We start from the raw sequence: 17,230 nt of genomic DNA, 5'->3' as shown, positions 1-17,230 counted from the left end.
ATGTTGACAGTACGACGGCGTGTCGTTCTAAATTTAACAGTCAATGCCTTGGAGGTGGCAGCTACTATACGTTATTGTATTGGTAAACAAGACACCAACCTTGTCCATCATTGCAAAAATGCGGTCCACTCGCTTTTCTGGTGTGTTTTCTTCTTCTGGAAGCTCCACCGTGTTTCCCTGAAATAACACCTTGTTACATCGACGACTTCAAAAGCAACACGGTCCAAATACAGTATTATTTAAAAAAAAAACCTGTTTCCATATGAGTTGGGAAATTGTGTTAGATGTACACTACCGTTCAAAAGTTTGGGGTCACCCAAACAATTTTGTGGAATATCCTTCATTTCTAAGAACAAGAATAGACTGTCGAGTTTCAGAGGAAAGTTCTCTTTTTCTGGCCATTGTGAGCGTTTAATTGACCCCACAAATGTGATGCTCCAGAAACTCAATCTGCTCAAAGGAAGGTCAGTTTTGTAGCTTCTGTAACGAGCTAAACTGTTTTCAGATGTGTGAACATGATTGCACAAGGGTTTTCTAATCATCAATTAGCCTTCTGAGCCAATGAGCAAACACATTGTACCATTAGAACACTGGAGTGACAGTTGCTGGAAATGGGCCTCTATACACCTATGTAGATATTGCACCAAAAACCAGACATTTGCAGCTAGAATAGTTATTTACCACATTAGCAATGTATAGGGTGTATTTCTTTAAAGTTAAGACTAGTTTAAAGTTATCTTCATTGAAGAGTACAGTGCTTTTCCTTCAAAAATAAGGACATTTCAATGTGACCCCAAACTTTTGAACGGTAGTGTAAATATAAACGGAATACAATGATTTGCAAATCCTTTTCAACCCATATTCAATTGAATGCACGACAAAGACAAGATATTTGATGTTCAAACTCATAAACTTTATCTTTTTTTGCAAATAATAATTAACTTAGAATTTCATGGCTGCAACACGTGCCAAAGTAGTTGGGAAAGGGCATGTTCACCACTGTGTTACATGGCCTTTCCTAATACACCCCTATACCATCACAGATGCTGGCTTTTCAACTTTGCGCCTATAACAATCCGGATGGTTCTTTTCCTCTTTGGTCCGGAGGACACGACGTCCAGTTTCCGAAAACAATTTGAAATGTGGACTCGTCAGACCACAGAACACTTTTCCACTTTGTATCAGTCCATCTTAGATGAGCTCAGGCCCGGCGTTTCTGGGTGTTGTTGATAAACGGTGTTCGCCTTGCATAGGAGAGTTTTAACTTGCACTTACAGATGTAGCGACCAACTGTAGTTACTGACAGTGGGTTTCTGAAGTGTTCCTGAGCCCATGTGGTGATATCCTTTACACACTGATGTCGCTTGTTGATGCAGTACAGCCTGCAGGATCGAAGGTCACGGGCTTAGCTGCTTACGTGCAGTGATTTCTCCAGATTCTCTGAACCCTTTGATGATATTACGGACCGTAGATGGTGAAATCCCTAAATTCCTTGCAATAGCTGGTTGAGAAAGGTTTTTCTTAAACTGTTCAACAATTTGCTCACGCATTTGTTGACAAAGTGGTGACCCTCGCCCCATCCTTGTTTGTGAATGACTGAGCATTTCATGGAATCTACAAACCCTGTTTCCATATGAGTTGGGAAATTGTGTTAGATGTAAATATAAACGGAATACAATGATTTGCATAATCTTTTCAACCCATATTCAGTTGAATATGCTACAAAGACAAGATATTTGATGTTCAAACTCATAAACTTTATTTTTTATTTGCAAATAAAAATTATCTTAGTATTTCATGGCTGCAACACGTGCCAAAGTAGTTGGGAAAGGACATGTTCACCACTGTGTTACATCACCTTTTCTTTTAACAACACTCAGTAAACGATTGGGAACTGAGGAGACACATTTTTCAAGCTTCTCATATGGAATTATTTCCCATTCTTGCTTAATGTACAGCTTAAGTTGTTCAACAGTCCGGGGGTCTCCGTTGTGGTATTTTAGGCTTCATAATGCACCACACATTTTCAATGGGAGACAGGTCTGGACTACAGGCAGGCCAGTCTAGTACCCGCACTCTTTTACTATGAAGCCACATTGATGTAACATGTGGCTTGGCATTGTCTTGCTGAAATAAGCAGGGGCGTCCATGGTAACGTTGCTTGGATGGCAACATATGTTGCTCCAAAACCTGTATGTACCTTTGTGTGTGTAAGTTACCCATGTCTTGGGCACTAATACACCCCCATACCATCACAGATGCTGGCTTTTCAACTTTGCGCCTATAACAATCCGGATGGTTCTTTTCCTCTTTGGTCCGGAGGACACGACGTCCACAGTTTCTAAAAACAATTTGAAATGTGGACTCGTCAGACCACAGAACACTTTTCCACTTTGTATCAGTCCATCTTAAATGAGCTCAGGCCCAGCAAAGCCGACTGTGTTTCTGGGTGTTGTTGATAAACTGTTTTTGCCTTGCATAGGAGAGTTTTAACTTGCACTTACAGATGTAGCGACCAACTGTAGTTACTGACAGTGGGTTTCTGAAATGTTCCTGAGCCCATGTGGTGATATCCTTTACACACTGATGTCGCTTGTTGATGCAGTACAGCATGAGGGATCGAAGGTCACGGGCTTAGCTGCTTACGTGCAGTGATTTCTCCAGATTCTCTGAACCCTTTGATGATATTACGGACCGTAGATGGTGAAATCCCTAAATTCCTTGCAATAGCTGGTTGAGAAAGGTTTTTCTTAAACTGTTCAACAATTTGCTCACGCATTTGTTGACAAAGTGGTGACCCTCGCCCCATCCTTGTTTGAGCATTTCATGGAATCTACTTTTATACCCAATCATGGCACCCACCTGTTCCCAATTTGCCTGTTCACCTGTGGGATGTTCCAAATAAGTGTTTGATGAGCATTCCTCAACTTTATCAGTATTTATTGCCACCTTTCCCAACTTCTTTGTCACGCGTTGCTGGCATCAAATTCTAAAGTTAATGATTATTTGCAAAAAAAAAATGTTTAACACAGTTTCCAACTCATATGGAAACGGGGTTTGTGTTATTTTTTTGTCCTTTCCAGCCACTCAGGCAAATCATATTGATGTAGATGCCCATATCTGCTGTACAGATTTACTTTACAAAAAGAGAAGTGTGGGATACTTCTCTTGTTGCCTTATTTGTATTTGACTTTATTAAATTGATTTATGATGACGTGCTAGCGTACAGTGAAACCTCAACATTTGAGCACTTTACTCACCACCATCTGATAAATGGCATCTACTATGTTCAACATCTCATCACGGGTGATGTAGCCGTCATTATCCAGGTCATACAGCTTGAACGCCCCTGAGGAGGGAAAGAAAAGCAATTGCGACAACAAGGATGTAAAAAAAAAAAACTGTATTTCTTAGCAATACATAATAACACACCACAGGGAGTGCTAATTTTTTTTTAAAAGGTAGTCAACACAGCAGGTTATGACCCCTACGCATGCAGGAGCCCGCTGTGCCTTACAAATCAACAGGGCCCTTACAGTCAATCTTAAATCCTGTTATTTAAAAGTCAAAACTAGTGAGTCTTCTTACATCTAAGCTTCTCATCCAGTGTCCCGCGAGAAGTCACAGACAACGCCTGGATGAACTCGGAGAACTCGATGCGTCCGTCCTAGGGAGAAGCACAGGGGAGGAAAAAGATGAGAGGACGTTTACTTCGCACTTCTTCGGAGATGTCCTTGCCGCTGAAAACGGGGCCAGACGCTTGCTTCAAGTTAGCTGCTATTTTTTGCCCTGCACCTGGCTCTCCTCCCCCGGAGCAGAAATATGTCACCTGTGGTCATTAGTTAGATTGATGCCCAACAGCTCACAGTCCAAAAAAGTTACACTACACAAACACACAACCACTGTGTACTGGAGAGTACCTCGTCTTCCTGTGTGTTCAACAATAGGGATTCCACTCAATCATTTCCGACATGGTGGAAAATGTCAATTTCATTATCGTTATGTGCGTAACTGAAATATGCACAGTGCCATGTGCATCATTACAATACGGGTTGGACGGAAAGAGAAAGATGACATGATGTGATTCAGACCATCTCATCAAGTTATGAGCGGTAGCCTCAAGCTAGTGAGTGGCCCAGCGCTGCATGCAACCATCTTGAACAGAGCGTCTTCCTCTTGGTGCGGCACTCAGCCTCACTTCCTGGCTACATTCTTCTCAGCATTTAGCTGGTGCTGTAGAGCAGTGTTTTTCAACCAGTGTTCAGTTTCACCTATTTGGGTTAAAAATATTTTTTTGCAAACCAGTAATTATAATCTGCAAATAATGTGCCGTTGTTGAGTGTCGGTGCTGTCTAGAGCTCGGCAGAGTAATCATGTTATACCATACCATATCAGTAGGTGGAAGCCGGTAGCTAATTGCTTTGTAGATGTCGGGAACACGTCCATACTTGCCAACCTTGAGACCGCCGAATTCGGGAGATGGGGGGCGTGGTTGCGGGGGCAGGGTTGCGGGGCAGGGTTGAGGTGCAGGCAGCATACCCCTTCCCCTTCGAGCTTTTCTGGATGAATTGAAATTCATCATTTTAGAACTCGCAAGCGTATTTCTTCTTCTTACTCGTCGTTGCCATGTCTCTTCTTCGTTCTTCTGCTTTGTCTCCTTCTTGTTGTGTGTGCAGTTGTGCACTGAGCTCCAAAAGCCGTAGATGTTATTGTAGCGTCCCGGAAGAGTTAGTGCTGCAAGGGATTCTGGGTATTTGTTCTGTTGTGTTTATGTTGTGTTACGGTGTGGATGTTCTCCCGAAATGTGTTTGTCATTCTTGTTTGGTGTGGGTTCACAGTGTGGCGCATATTTGTAAGAGTGTTAAAGTTGTTTATACGACCACCCTCATTGTGACCTGTATGGCTGTTGACCAAGTATGCCTTGCATTATCATTAAACCAGTTAAAAGATCATACAACGTGTCAGCATATCTTGACATCTTCGAGTAAAGACCATTGTTAAAGGCCTACTGAAACCCACTACTACCGACCACGCAGTCTGATAGTTTATATATCAATGATGAAATCTTAACATTATAACACATGCCAATACGGCCGAGTTAACTTATAAAGTGACATTTTAAATTTGCCGCTAAACTTCCGGTTCGAAACGCCTCTGAGGATGACGTATGCGCGTGACGTAGACCGGGTAACACGGGTATGCCTTCCACATTGAAGCCAATACGAAAAAGCTCTGTTTTCATTTCATAATTCCACAGTATTCTGGACATCTGTGTTCGTGAATCTGTTTCAATCATGTTCATTGCATTATGGAGAAGGAAGCCGAGCAAGCAAAGAAGAAAGTTGTCGGTGCGAAATGGACGTATTTTTCGAACGTAGTCAGCCACAACAGTACACAGCCGGCGCTTCTTTGTTTACATTCCCGAAAGATGCAGTCAAGATGGAAGAACTCGGATAACAGAGACTCTAACCAGGAGGACTTTTGACTTCGATACACAGACGCCTGTAGAGAACTGGGACAACACAGACTCTTACCAGGATTACTTTGATTTGGATGACAAAGACGCAGACGTGCTACTGTGAGTATGCAGCTTTGGCTTCTAAACATTTGATCGCTTGACCGTATGTGCGCAACTTTTTTTTGCGTATGTACGTAACTTTTTAAAAATATATAAGCTTTATGAACCTTGGGTTAGGTGAACGGTCTTTTGGGCTGAGTGATTGTGTGTGTTGATCAGGTGTTTGAATTGTATTGGCGTGTTCTATGGAGCTAGGAGCTAGCAGAGGAGCTAGGAGCTAGCATAACACGTACCGTACCGTACGTGCGCGTCACGTACGTAACTTTTTAAAAATATATAAGCTTTATGAACCTTGGGTTAGGTGAACGGTCTTTTGGGCTGAGTGATTGTGTGTGTTGATCAGGTGTTTGAATTGTATTGGCGTGTTCTATGGAGCTAGGAGCTAGCATAGGAGCTAGGAGCTAGCATAACACGTACCGTACCGTACGTGCGCGTCACGTACGTAACTTTTTAAAAATATATAAGCTTTATGAACCTTGGGTTAGGTGAACGGTCTTTTGGGCTGAGTGATTGTGTGTGTTGATCAGGTGTTTGAATTGTATTGGCGTGTTCTATGGAGCTAGGAGCTAGCAGAGGAGCTAGGAGCTAGCATAACAAACACGCAGGTGTTATTATGCAGGATTAATTTGTGGCATATTAAATATAAGCCTGGTTGTGTTGTGGCTAATAGAGTATATATATGTCTTGTGTTTATTTACTGTTGTAGTCATTCCCAGCTGAATATCAGGTCACCCCCGGCTCTCACAGCATCTTCCCTATCTGAATAGCTTCAACTCCCCACTAGTCCTTCACTTGCACTTTACTCATCCACAAATCTTTCATCCTCGCTCAAATTAATGGGGAAATTGTCGCTTTCTCGGTCCGAATCTCTCTCACTTCATGCGGCCATCATTGTAAACAATAGGGAACTTTGCGTATATGTTCAACTGACTACGTCACGCTACTTCCGGTAGGTGCAAGCCTTTTTTTTATCAGATACCAAAAGTTGCAATCTTTATCGTCGTTGTTCTATACTAAATCCTTTCAGCAAAAATATGGCAATATCGCGAAATGATCAAGTATGACACATAGAATAGATCTGCTATCCCCGTTTAAATAAAAAAAATTCATTTCAGTAGGCCTTTAAACCCGTCCAACGCTACAATATTATGTGACTGGGCCGGTACGCTGTTTATATGGAGGAAAAGCGGACGCCTGGACACCGTGCGGCTGTTTAAGGGTGAAGGTTTCAGGTGAGAAAGGACGTTAAAGACAGTGTCTTTAAGGCACACCCTTAAAATTGTTGTCCGGGTGGAAATCGGGAGAAATTCGGGAGAATGGTTGCCCCGAGAGATTTTCGGGAGGGGCACTGAAATTCGGGAGTCTCCCGGGAAAATCGGGAGGGTTGGCAAGTATGAACACGTCGTGTGAGACGACGACGGTTTGTCGTGATCACAATATGCAGGCGACAGCGGGAGGCAGCGTGCAGGTAAAAAGGTATCTAATACTGAAACCAAAAATTAACAATAGGTGAGTGCCCCTAAGAAAAAGCATTAAAGCTTAGGGATGGCTATGGAGAATGAAACTAAAACTGAACTGGCTACAATTTAAACACAAAACAGAATGCTGGACGACAGCAAAAACTTACAGCGTCCACAAAGTACATCCGTACATGACAACAATGTCCACACAAAAAAAGATAGCAACAACTGAAATATTCTTGATTGCTAAAACAAAGCAGGTGCAGGAAATAGCGCTCAAAGACATGAGCGCTATTTCGTTACAGAAGCTACAAAACTGCAACAGGAAAAGCCACCAAAATAAGAGCGCATCAAGAACTAAAACACTACACACGGGAAAACTCCAAATAAGTCACGTCGTGATGTGACAGGTCGTGACAGTAGACCTACTTTGAGACAAGAGCTATAGTGATGCATGGATGGTTATGTTTCAAATTCCTATCCAACAATTGCGACAACGACTTTTTATTGTCTACTTAATTTATTGTTTTAATGATTTATGCTGGTGGTGTGCCTCCGGATTTTTTCCAATGAAAAAAATGCACCTTTGCCCAAAAAAGGTTGAAAAACACTGCTGGAGGGGGCCAGCCAGGCCATCAGCAGACTTTATCTCCAGCGGAAATGCTCGTTACGCAAGTCATAAAAACTGTTATGGGATCAATGCCGACTCCAACAATGGGGCGCATAACATTAATGAAGGTCATAGATGAACATCAGGCAGAGGGACTGTCTCGTCTTCCAGACACAAACCATCTTAAACTAAGCCAACAACCCTGCAGGGGCTTACCTACATTTGGCTTCCAAAGGGAATTTTAGGCAAATTGCAATTAAATGATTTACAAAATACAGACAGTAACAATTTTGATCTACATAATACCGACTGTAAGAGTTTGGCCTTCAGTTAAGTGTTTTAGTCGTAATAAAATGCAACTCCGTAGAAAAAACAAGCACATTTGGCATGAAGGCTTCACAAACATGTGTTCATAATAAGCTATGTCTCTAATAAGATGTTAAACAGTGATTTACTTTCTAAGAATGGAATATTCTGGCAACGAATGAGGTGAAACAGGATGTGGAGGTCACAAATCAGAAAGCACATATTTATATTTATTGTGTCCGATCTGATAAATACAGATGTCAGTGGTTAAATGTGTTGGTTGCAAACAAATTGAATACTACATGAGTACTATGCGAAGTATTGATGTTATTCAATATAACTAACCAGACAAGTCACGTGTCACAACTAGGGATGTTCCGATTTCATGCTGCCAATATCAATACTGATCATCTATGAGTGATATCGGCAAATATCGGTCACATACACTACCGTTCAAAAGTTTGGGGTCACATTGAAATGTCCTTATTTTTGAAGGAAAAGCACTGTACTTTTCAATGAAGATAACTTTAAAGGCCTACTGAAACCCACTACTACCGACCACGCAGTCTGATAGTTTATATATCAATGATGAAATCTTAACATTATAACACGTGCCAATACGGCCGGGTTAACTTATAAAGTGACATTTTAAATTTGCCGCTAAACTTCCGGTTCGAAACGCCTCTGAGGATGACGTATGCGCGTGACGTAGACCGGCGAACACGGGTATGCCTTCCACATTGAAGCCAATACGAAAAAGCTCTGTTTTCATTTCATAATTCCACAGTATTCTGGACATCTGTGTTCGTGAATCTGTTTCAATCATGTTCATTGCATTATGGAGAAGGAAGCTGAGCAAGCAAAGAATAAAGTTGTCGGTGCGAAATGGACGTCTTTTTCGAACGTAGTCAGCCACAACAGTACACAGCCGGCGCTTCTTTGTTTACATTCCCGAAAGATGCAGTCAAGATGGAAGAACTCGGATAACAGAGACTCTAACCAGGAGGACTTTTGACTTCGATACACAGACGCCTGTAGAGAACTGGGACAACACAGACTCTTACCAGGATTACTTTGATTTGGATGACAAAGACGCAGACGTGCTACTGTGAGTATGCAGCTTTGGCTTCTAAACATTTGATCGCTTGACCGTATGTTCGCAACTTTTTTTTGCGTATGTACGTAACTTTTTTAAAATATATAAGCTTTATGAACCTTGGGTTAGGTGAACGGTCTTTTGGGCTGAGTGATTGTGTGTGTTGATCAGGTGTTTGAATTGTATTGGCGTGTTCTATGGAGCTAGGAGCTAGCATAGGAGCTAGGAGCTAGCATAACAAACACGCAGGTGTTTTTATGCAGGATTAATTTGTGGCATATTAAATATAAGCCTGGTTGTGTTGTGGCTAATAGAGTATATATATGTCTTGTGTTTATTTACTGTTGTAGTCATTCCCAGCTGAATATCAGGTACCGTGAGTATGCAGCCTTGGCTGCTAAACATTTGAGAGCTTGACCGTACGTGCGCGTCACGTACGTAACTTTTTAAAAATATATAAGCTTTATGAACCTTGGGTTAGGTGAACGGTCTTTTGGGCTGAGTGATTGTGTGTGTTGATCAGGTGTTTGAATTGTATTGGCGTGTTCTATGGAGCTAGGAGCTAGCAGAGGAGCTAGGAGCTAGCGTAACAAACACGCAGGTGTTTTTATGCAGGATTAATTTGTGGCATATTAAATATAAGCCTGGTTGTGTTGTGGCTAATAGAGTATATATATGTCTTGTGTTTATTTACTGTTGTAGTCATTCCCAGCTGAATATCAGGTCACCCCCGGCTCTCACAGCATCTTCCCTATCTGAATAGCTTCAACTCCCCACTAGTCCTTCACTTGCACTTTACTCATCCACAAATCTTTCATCCTCGCTCAAATTAATGGGGAAATTGTCGCTTTCTCGGTCCGAATCTCTCTCACTTCATGCGGCCATCATTGTAAACAATAGGGAACTTTGCGTATATGTTCAACTGACTACGTCACGCTACTTCCGGTAGGGGCAAGCCTTTTTTTTATCAGATACCAAAAGTTGCAATCTTTATCGTCGTTGTTCTATACTAAATCCTTTCAGCAAAAATATGGCAATATCGCGAAATGATCAAGTATGACACATAGAATAGATCTGCTATCCCCGTTTAAATAAAAAAAATTCATTTCAGTAGGCCTTTAAGCCCTAGGGTAAAAATGTTAATACATGTTTGATGAAACATGATTATATGCATGAGTGTATGTATGCATATGTTTGTACAGTGGATGTGTGTGTGGATGTATGTACCGTGAGTGTGTATGTATGTACTGTATTTGTGTATGTATGTGGGAGCGTATGTACCTATGTATGTGGGAAAGTACCGTGTGCGCATATGTATGAATGAATGTACGTATGTATGAATAATTGTGTCTATGTGAGTATATATGTGTATTTGTATGTACAATATATTAGTCTCCCAGTATGTGCGGGAGCCAAAGTACGGCCTAATCCATCAAGAGAGCCCAACCCAAAACAGCAGGTGCGGTGCCCAGGGAACAAGGGACCACCGGCCCCATGCAGTCAGGCTGGCCAGGGACAGAACCCCCAGAGCGGGGCCCACCGTGCTGCCCGGCAGGCCGTAGACAGACGCGCCCAGCAGAGGACAAGGCACGGGAGAAGCAGAGGACAGCCAGCCAAAAAAGCCAGCAAGAGACCACACCCCATGCGGGCAGAAAAACGGGACATATATATATATATATATATACACATACAAACACACCACCACCCAAACAACCGAGCCACAGCACTCACACCAAACAAGAGGGCTGCGCTGCCCCCGCACCAAGCCACCGGCACAAACCCCACAGCGCGAGGCCGGAACGGACGGGCACGGACCCTGCCCTACAGGAAGCAAAACCCGCTCGACACCACACAAACCGGAAGCGAAGACAACCGACCAGTGCGACCACCCAATCCACATCCATTAAAACATTTAATTAATTAGTTAATAAATTAATTAAAATTTAAATAAATGTGCTGCACAGGAGTTGAAACACACATTCAGAAGCAAGATAAAACTAAAGAGAATCAATTGTAAAAAAAAAAAACCACTAGTGAAAAAATGTTTTTTAAGAAAATCATATGATCATAAAAGATTAGACAAATTATTTGATGACGTCATGGTGACCACGCCCCCACCACCACAGGTATCGTCGAAGTCTCGGGGAAACCCTGTTATACATAAATTATTTTTTGATTTCCAATTTCGTGTTGATAAGGAGGTATGTTTTGTTTGTATCAAAATCAGTTGTGGAGAGATTACCCAACAGGCAGAGTGAGTGGGAGGTGGAAATGGGAATCTCTAAGGCGAGTGAAAGGTTCTCGCACACTCCATCCACGCCAGAAGTTATTGACGGGAGAAAAGGACCACATTGAGAGTGTGTAGTTCCCTATCTTATTATCTGAGCAGTGTACACAAATGTTGGAGTCAGCTGAACCCATTTTAAACATTCTTTGACCGGTGTAATGTATTCTGTTAAATGTTAAATTTGGATTCTTAATCAAACTTGAGGCATATTTGTTTTCAGAATTCTGTGTCACAGCTTGTGGATACATCTAGTTCAATTTGGAAGTTGGTATAGCTTTGTTTTATCTTTTTAAATAATAAAGCATAACATTTGGATAAAGTTTTGGGAGTGTTGGGATATATTATGTTGGGGTACAATTAAGATAAGGAAGGATGAAGCGATTAAGAAAGAGCGCGAGGGAGAGGGCGCCTCTGCACAGCCCTGTGTAAGTCGCCGTATTAAATGCTACTAGGGACAGATAGCGCTCAGACAAATTGTATTAGAATTGTATCCAATAGGGAATAAATACTTCTGATTTTAAGTTTATGCATCGTGTTGTCTTTAAACATCTTCTGGCTCCAGATTAAACGAATACAACGACAGAATTTAACGGTAGTGGGGTTACTTTCCCATGTTGTTTTGTTGAATCTTGCTTTGTATATATTCTAGGAATTTGTTAGGATTCATTGCATACTGTGTTATTAAGTCTTTAAAACTGTTTCCAATGATGATATCTTCAAGGCATCTGACTCCCTTATCGTGCCATGTTGGAAAGTTCTATGGTTTCTAGTTTAACAGAAAATCAGGATTATTCCAAATAGGCTTAATTTGGCAGGGACCCATTTTTATTTATTTTTTTATTCCCACCAAGCTGTTAAGGTAGTGCGTATATTAATACTTTTAAAACAGTTGTGTTTTCGAAGAATTTGGCTAATAAGGGCAAGTCAGAAATTGGGATTTCCTGGCTGAATATCCAACCATAAATGATCTAATAACGTTGGGATTGATCTATTTTAATATGTATTGTAGTTTATTTGCAAGGATGTAATGACCCCCATATTCTTTGGGTTTTTGTAATGTTTTAAGGTTCATTCATACTGGTTACTTTCTGTTGCAACGCGGTTGCATCTAGACTTCTTAAAGTTTACTAAGCACTTTTTTCTTGTGTTGTTTTAAGATAGCTTAGTAGCTAGCTTAGCGATTAGCATGGCTGTTACTGGCTTACTCACACTCGGTGTGTAACATGTTTAGGCTTGTCCTCCAGTGATAAAGTTATTTGATAATGATTAACTAAAAAAATGCAGTTTATCTGCCGCAATGGAGGTAATGATTATTAACTAAGGGGAGTTGTTCCACACTGTGTATTGGGATAAACATGTAGCTGCTAGCTGCCACTGTCAGCCGAGAGACCAAAAATAAATAATATATAAGCCGTATCGGCATGAATCGGCAAAGGTCGATCACATATTTTTCTCGGAAATCGGCCGATACTGATCGATGGCTGATTACTCGGCACATCTCCAGTCACAACTGTAAGGGTTTCCTTGAATATAATATTAGAAAGTGCACATTACAAACCTTGTTTTCATCAAACACGTTGAACACGAAAGAGGCAAACTTTGTGGGATCTCCAAAAGGAAAGAACTGCTTGTATATCTTCTGAAAGCCCACAGAATCAAGCTGGCCACTGGGACAATCTTTAATGAAGCCTTTGTACCTGTCGGGACAACAAACACATCACGTAAAGGGAATGTAGAATTAAAGACTCAAGTTAACACAATCACGATAAAGTCTGTACGTCTGCACTGGGGACATTGTAAGGATGCGTTTGAAAAAAAAAAAAAAAGTGAATGCAAGGCCATTTGTCTCATTCACAGATAACAAAATCGCCGTAATCCAATAGCAAGCCCTGAGTGATTCGCTCTAATCAAATTACTTTCTCGTCTTCTTTTGATCAAATGCACAGCTTATAGATAATTCAGAGGGCTTCCCCCTTGCCTCTGGAGAGCGACTTAATGTCTATTAAACTAAATGTAGACACTATTCATCAGCAATTTCAAGTCATGTCACTCAAAGGTGGGCAGTTTCCTAGTACAGCTCCATGAAGAAATAAGTCTAAACATTAACTGATAGGGAGAAAACAAGAGAGTGGTGACGTAAACCGTGATAAAAAAAAAAAAGTGGCAATAATAACACTCACAATACTGTAGTTAGAAAATGCATTCAAGTAAGCCTTTGCATTTGATCATTGACAAAACTTGCCCGAGTTTTCACAGGGGAGCATTGCTGGAGGAGGAGTGCTCTGATGCAGAGTACATCTGTTAGCTTCACACTTCTGTTAAACTACCTTTAATCTGCTCTGGAGATAATGAAGCAAGCGCCATGCAGTCACTGACAAGAGGGAGGCGCTTTAAGGACTGCCGCTTGAAGTTCAAGAGGAGAGAGCACCATGCCATTTTCTTTGAAATGCCAGGAAATGAAAGCGTGTCTCACTATTATGCAGACAGAATATACAACTGAATTGGGATTCAGAGTGCAAAATATATAATCCGTATCATATTTTTCAGGCCAAGGCACTTCACCTGAATTCCTCAGTCAGTTAACCCAACATTATAATATTATATCTGGCAGGCAGAAGAAAGCATGCATTGATAAACACACTGGTGCATACATTAGAGTGGTTCCTTTAAGCTTTAGAAGAGTGTGAAATAGTATTTCATAAGTCACAATGAATTATACAGTAATTTGCACTTGTGCAATAGTCCTCCTAATTTGGTTTATCATGAACAAGATACAAGACAAGTTATATATATTGGAATGTTTTGCATTAGATTTAGACAGTTTTATATATATATATTTTATGACATATTATATTATTATACCCTATATAGGATTTGAAATGTAAATATATTTTTTATTTTATTTCACATAGGTTCCGCAATCCCCATGACCCCGAAAGGGACAAGGGGTAGAAAATGGATGGATGGATGGAAGTCCTGTCCAGCCACTCAGGCAAATCATATTGTTGATGTAGATGCCCATATCTGCTGTAGGGATTTACATTACAAAAGAGAAGCATAGGATATGTCACTTGTTGCCTTATTTGTGTTTGACTTTAAAGGCCTACTGAAACCCACTACTACCGACCACGCAGTCTGATAGTTTATATATCAATGATGATGTGGTAATCTGTAAATGTCCTTGCCTATTTCTATTGTCTGCACCATGTTCACTCTCTCTCTCATCCACAGTATGGAGTGCAGCTGACGCAAGGCAGCAGCACACACCTGAGCTTGATTAGCAGCAGCCTATTTTAACTGGCTGCTGACGGCCGGTGAGCGCCGGAACTTTGCCATTGCTACCAAACGGTTGGTCGTGCAAGAGGACTCACTAAGTCGCGAACCTTTCACCTCAGGTTGGCCCGTTTAATCCTAGCCTTGTCTAGCGTTTTATTTTGGTACCTTGTTTTATCACTTCTCTCATGAAGTATATTTTTCCTAGCCTTGTCTAGCGCCTTTAGTTTTGTGTTTTTATTTTACTCTCAGTAGTTTGTTACATGGTGTGTTGTGTTTTCCACCATCGCCATTGTTTTGTTTTGCTACCTTGTGCTTCCGCCAAATAAAGAGGAAGAACAATTGAAAAAACCCAAACTCGTCTCTGCATCCTTGGGATCCACATCACCACATCCTAACAGAAAGTTCCGGCCAAAACGATGGAACCCGCAGAGACAGACTCCTGGAAGAGAGCATTGCAAGGCCAGGCTCAAAGGATCAACCAGCAGGGGGACCAGCTTGACCACCTGAGCCGAGGTCTACAGGGGATGTCGGAGCGCCAAGACGCCATGTTGGAGCGAATCAACATGCTGTTAGCCACCGTCGTACCCACCTCGACCACCGTGCCTGACCAGGCATCCACCCAGCCTCCACAACCCGCTAGTACTAGCAATATACGGCTTTCCCGACCCGAACGTTTTTCCGGGGAAAAGGAAGACGTAAGACAATTCCTGACGCAGTGTGAACTCCATTTTGAGCTAAACGCGTCCGCTTTCACCTCTGAGCGGGCTAAAGTAGCGTTTGTGATCTCTCACCTGTCTGGCCGCGCTGGCACCTGGGCGACTGCCGAATGGAACCGTCAGACCACCTCCAGCTCCACATACGCGAACTTTTCCAAGTCCTTGAAGCAAATATTCCAACGACGACTCCCAGGTAGAGAGGCAGCGAGATCCCTTTTCCGGCTGCAACAGGGTTCACGACGGGTCGCGGATTACGCGATCGAGTTCCGCACCATGGCGGCCGACTGTGACTGGGGTCCCTCGGCGTTGTTGGACGCCTTCTTCCTGGGTCTCGCGGACGAAATTCGTCATATGATGATCCCGCTGTCACTCCCGACGAACCTGGATGATCTTATTGAGCTGGCGGTGCAAATCGACTTCCGCCTACTAGAGGAGAGGAGGGACCGACGGGGAAGACAAGCCCCACCTAGCAGCCAATCAGCGCCTGCTAGACCCGCCATCTGCAAGACGGAGCAACTCGTCCTCGAAGACACCTCTCCTTCATGGCAGATAGACGAGCCAATGCAACTGGGAGGCCGTCGACTCACCACCGCTGAGAGGGAACGCCGTTTTCGCCTCCAACTCTGCCTATACTGTGGAGGCGCTGATCACCTCATCTCCCGCTGCAAGGAACTGCCACGCCCCGCGGCACGGCCACGAGCGCGCCCTCACTCGCCAGAGGACACGTCCACCAGAGGTCGCCGTTCTCCTTCGTTGGCCGCAGGCAGAATGCAGCTAAAAGGTACTCTTTCTTGGCCTAACCAACAAATAGACATTTGCGCTCTCATTGACTCGGGAGCAGATGATAACTTTTTGGATTTTGAGTTCATGAGACTCCATAAGATTCCTGTTGTAAAACTGTGTGTACCCAAGAGGGTGTATTCTCTAGATGGGCGCTTATTAGCCAGCATAACCCACCAGACACTCCCACTCAACCTGCGCTTGTCTGGAAATCATTGTGAGAAAATAATTTTTTTGATTGTGCCATCACGGTCCGCGCCCATCATTCTTGGGTTAACCTGGTTACAGAAGCATAACCCGAGCATAGACTGGCCTCGTTCGGCCATTATTAATTGGAGTGTTACCTGCCACCTACATTGTCTCCGTTCCGCAGCGGGATCTCACACACCGCCACCTACCACCGTTGTAGAGAACATAGACTTGACAAACGTGCCCAAAAACTACCATGACTTAAGAGCGGTGTTTAGCAAAGATAGAGCACTCTCACTTCCCCCCCACCGACCCTACGATTGCGGTATCGATTTGCTAGCCGGAGCGGCTTTACCATCGACCCGTTTGTACAAGGTGTCGAACACCGAACTCAAAGCACTAGAGGAATACATAAACACTTCAATAGCTGCGGGCCTCATTCGCCCCTCGACCGCACCAGTAGCCGCCGGATTTTTTTTTGTCGAAAAGAAGGACAAGTCCCTACGGCCTTGTATAGACTACCGCGCTCTTAATCTGATTACTGTCAAGAATAAGTATCCTCTTCCTCTCCTTGATTCTGCATTTACTCCCTTACAGTCCGCAAGGTTTTTTACTAAACTCGATCTACGTAACGCGTACCATCTAGTTCGCATCCGAGAGGGGGATGAATGGAAGACCGCATTCAACACTCCTCTCGGACATTTTGAGTATCTTGTCATGCCGTTTGGACTTACAAATGCACCTGGCGTTTTTCAGGGCTTCATTAATGATATTTTTCGGGACATGACAGGGCGGTTTCTCTTCGTTTACCTGGACGACATATTAATTTATTCTTCGACATTTGACGAACATGTGCAGCAGGTTCGGTTAGTCCTTCAACGTTTGCTCGAAAATAAACTGTTCGTCAAGGCAGAAAAATGCGAGTTTCACTC

General features: G+C 42.6%; 1 protein-coding gene across 5 annotated transcripts in view; it reads right to left on the bottom strand.

Annotated features, from left to right (window-relative positions):
* The window catches only part of ncs1b (neuronal calcium sensor 1b), a 91,076-nt gene that overhangs the window by 7,179 nt on the left and 66,667 nt on the right, over nt 1-17,230 (bottom strand). For all 5 annotated transcript variants that reach the window (XM_062051106.1, XM_062051108.1, XM_062051105.1 and 2 more), the window contains 4 exons: nt 12,896-13,034; nt 3,589-3,667; nt 3,261-3,349; nt 100-177 (listed from right to left, as the gene is read on the bottom strand). In XM_062051106.1, coding sequence (XP_061907090.1) covers nt 100-177; nt 3,261-3,349; nt 3,589-3,667; nt 12,896-13,034 — 385 coding nt within the window. The remainder of the gene's footprint in view (nt 1-99; nt 178-3,260; nt 3,350-3,588; nt 3,668-12,895; nt 13,035-17,230) is intronic.

This window comes from Entelurus aequoreus, linkage group LG06 (assembly GCF_033978785.1).
Source record: "Entelurus aequoreus isolate RoL-2023_Sb linkage group LG06, RoL_Eaeq_v1.1, whole genome shotgun sequence".
Classification (NCBI taxonomy): Eukaryota; Metazoa; Chordata; class Actinopteri; order Syngnathiformes; family Syngnathidae; genus Entelurus; species Entelurus aequoreus.
Note: the sequence above shows the minus strand (reverse complement) of the source record. Positions and strands in the feature narration are given on the sequence as shown.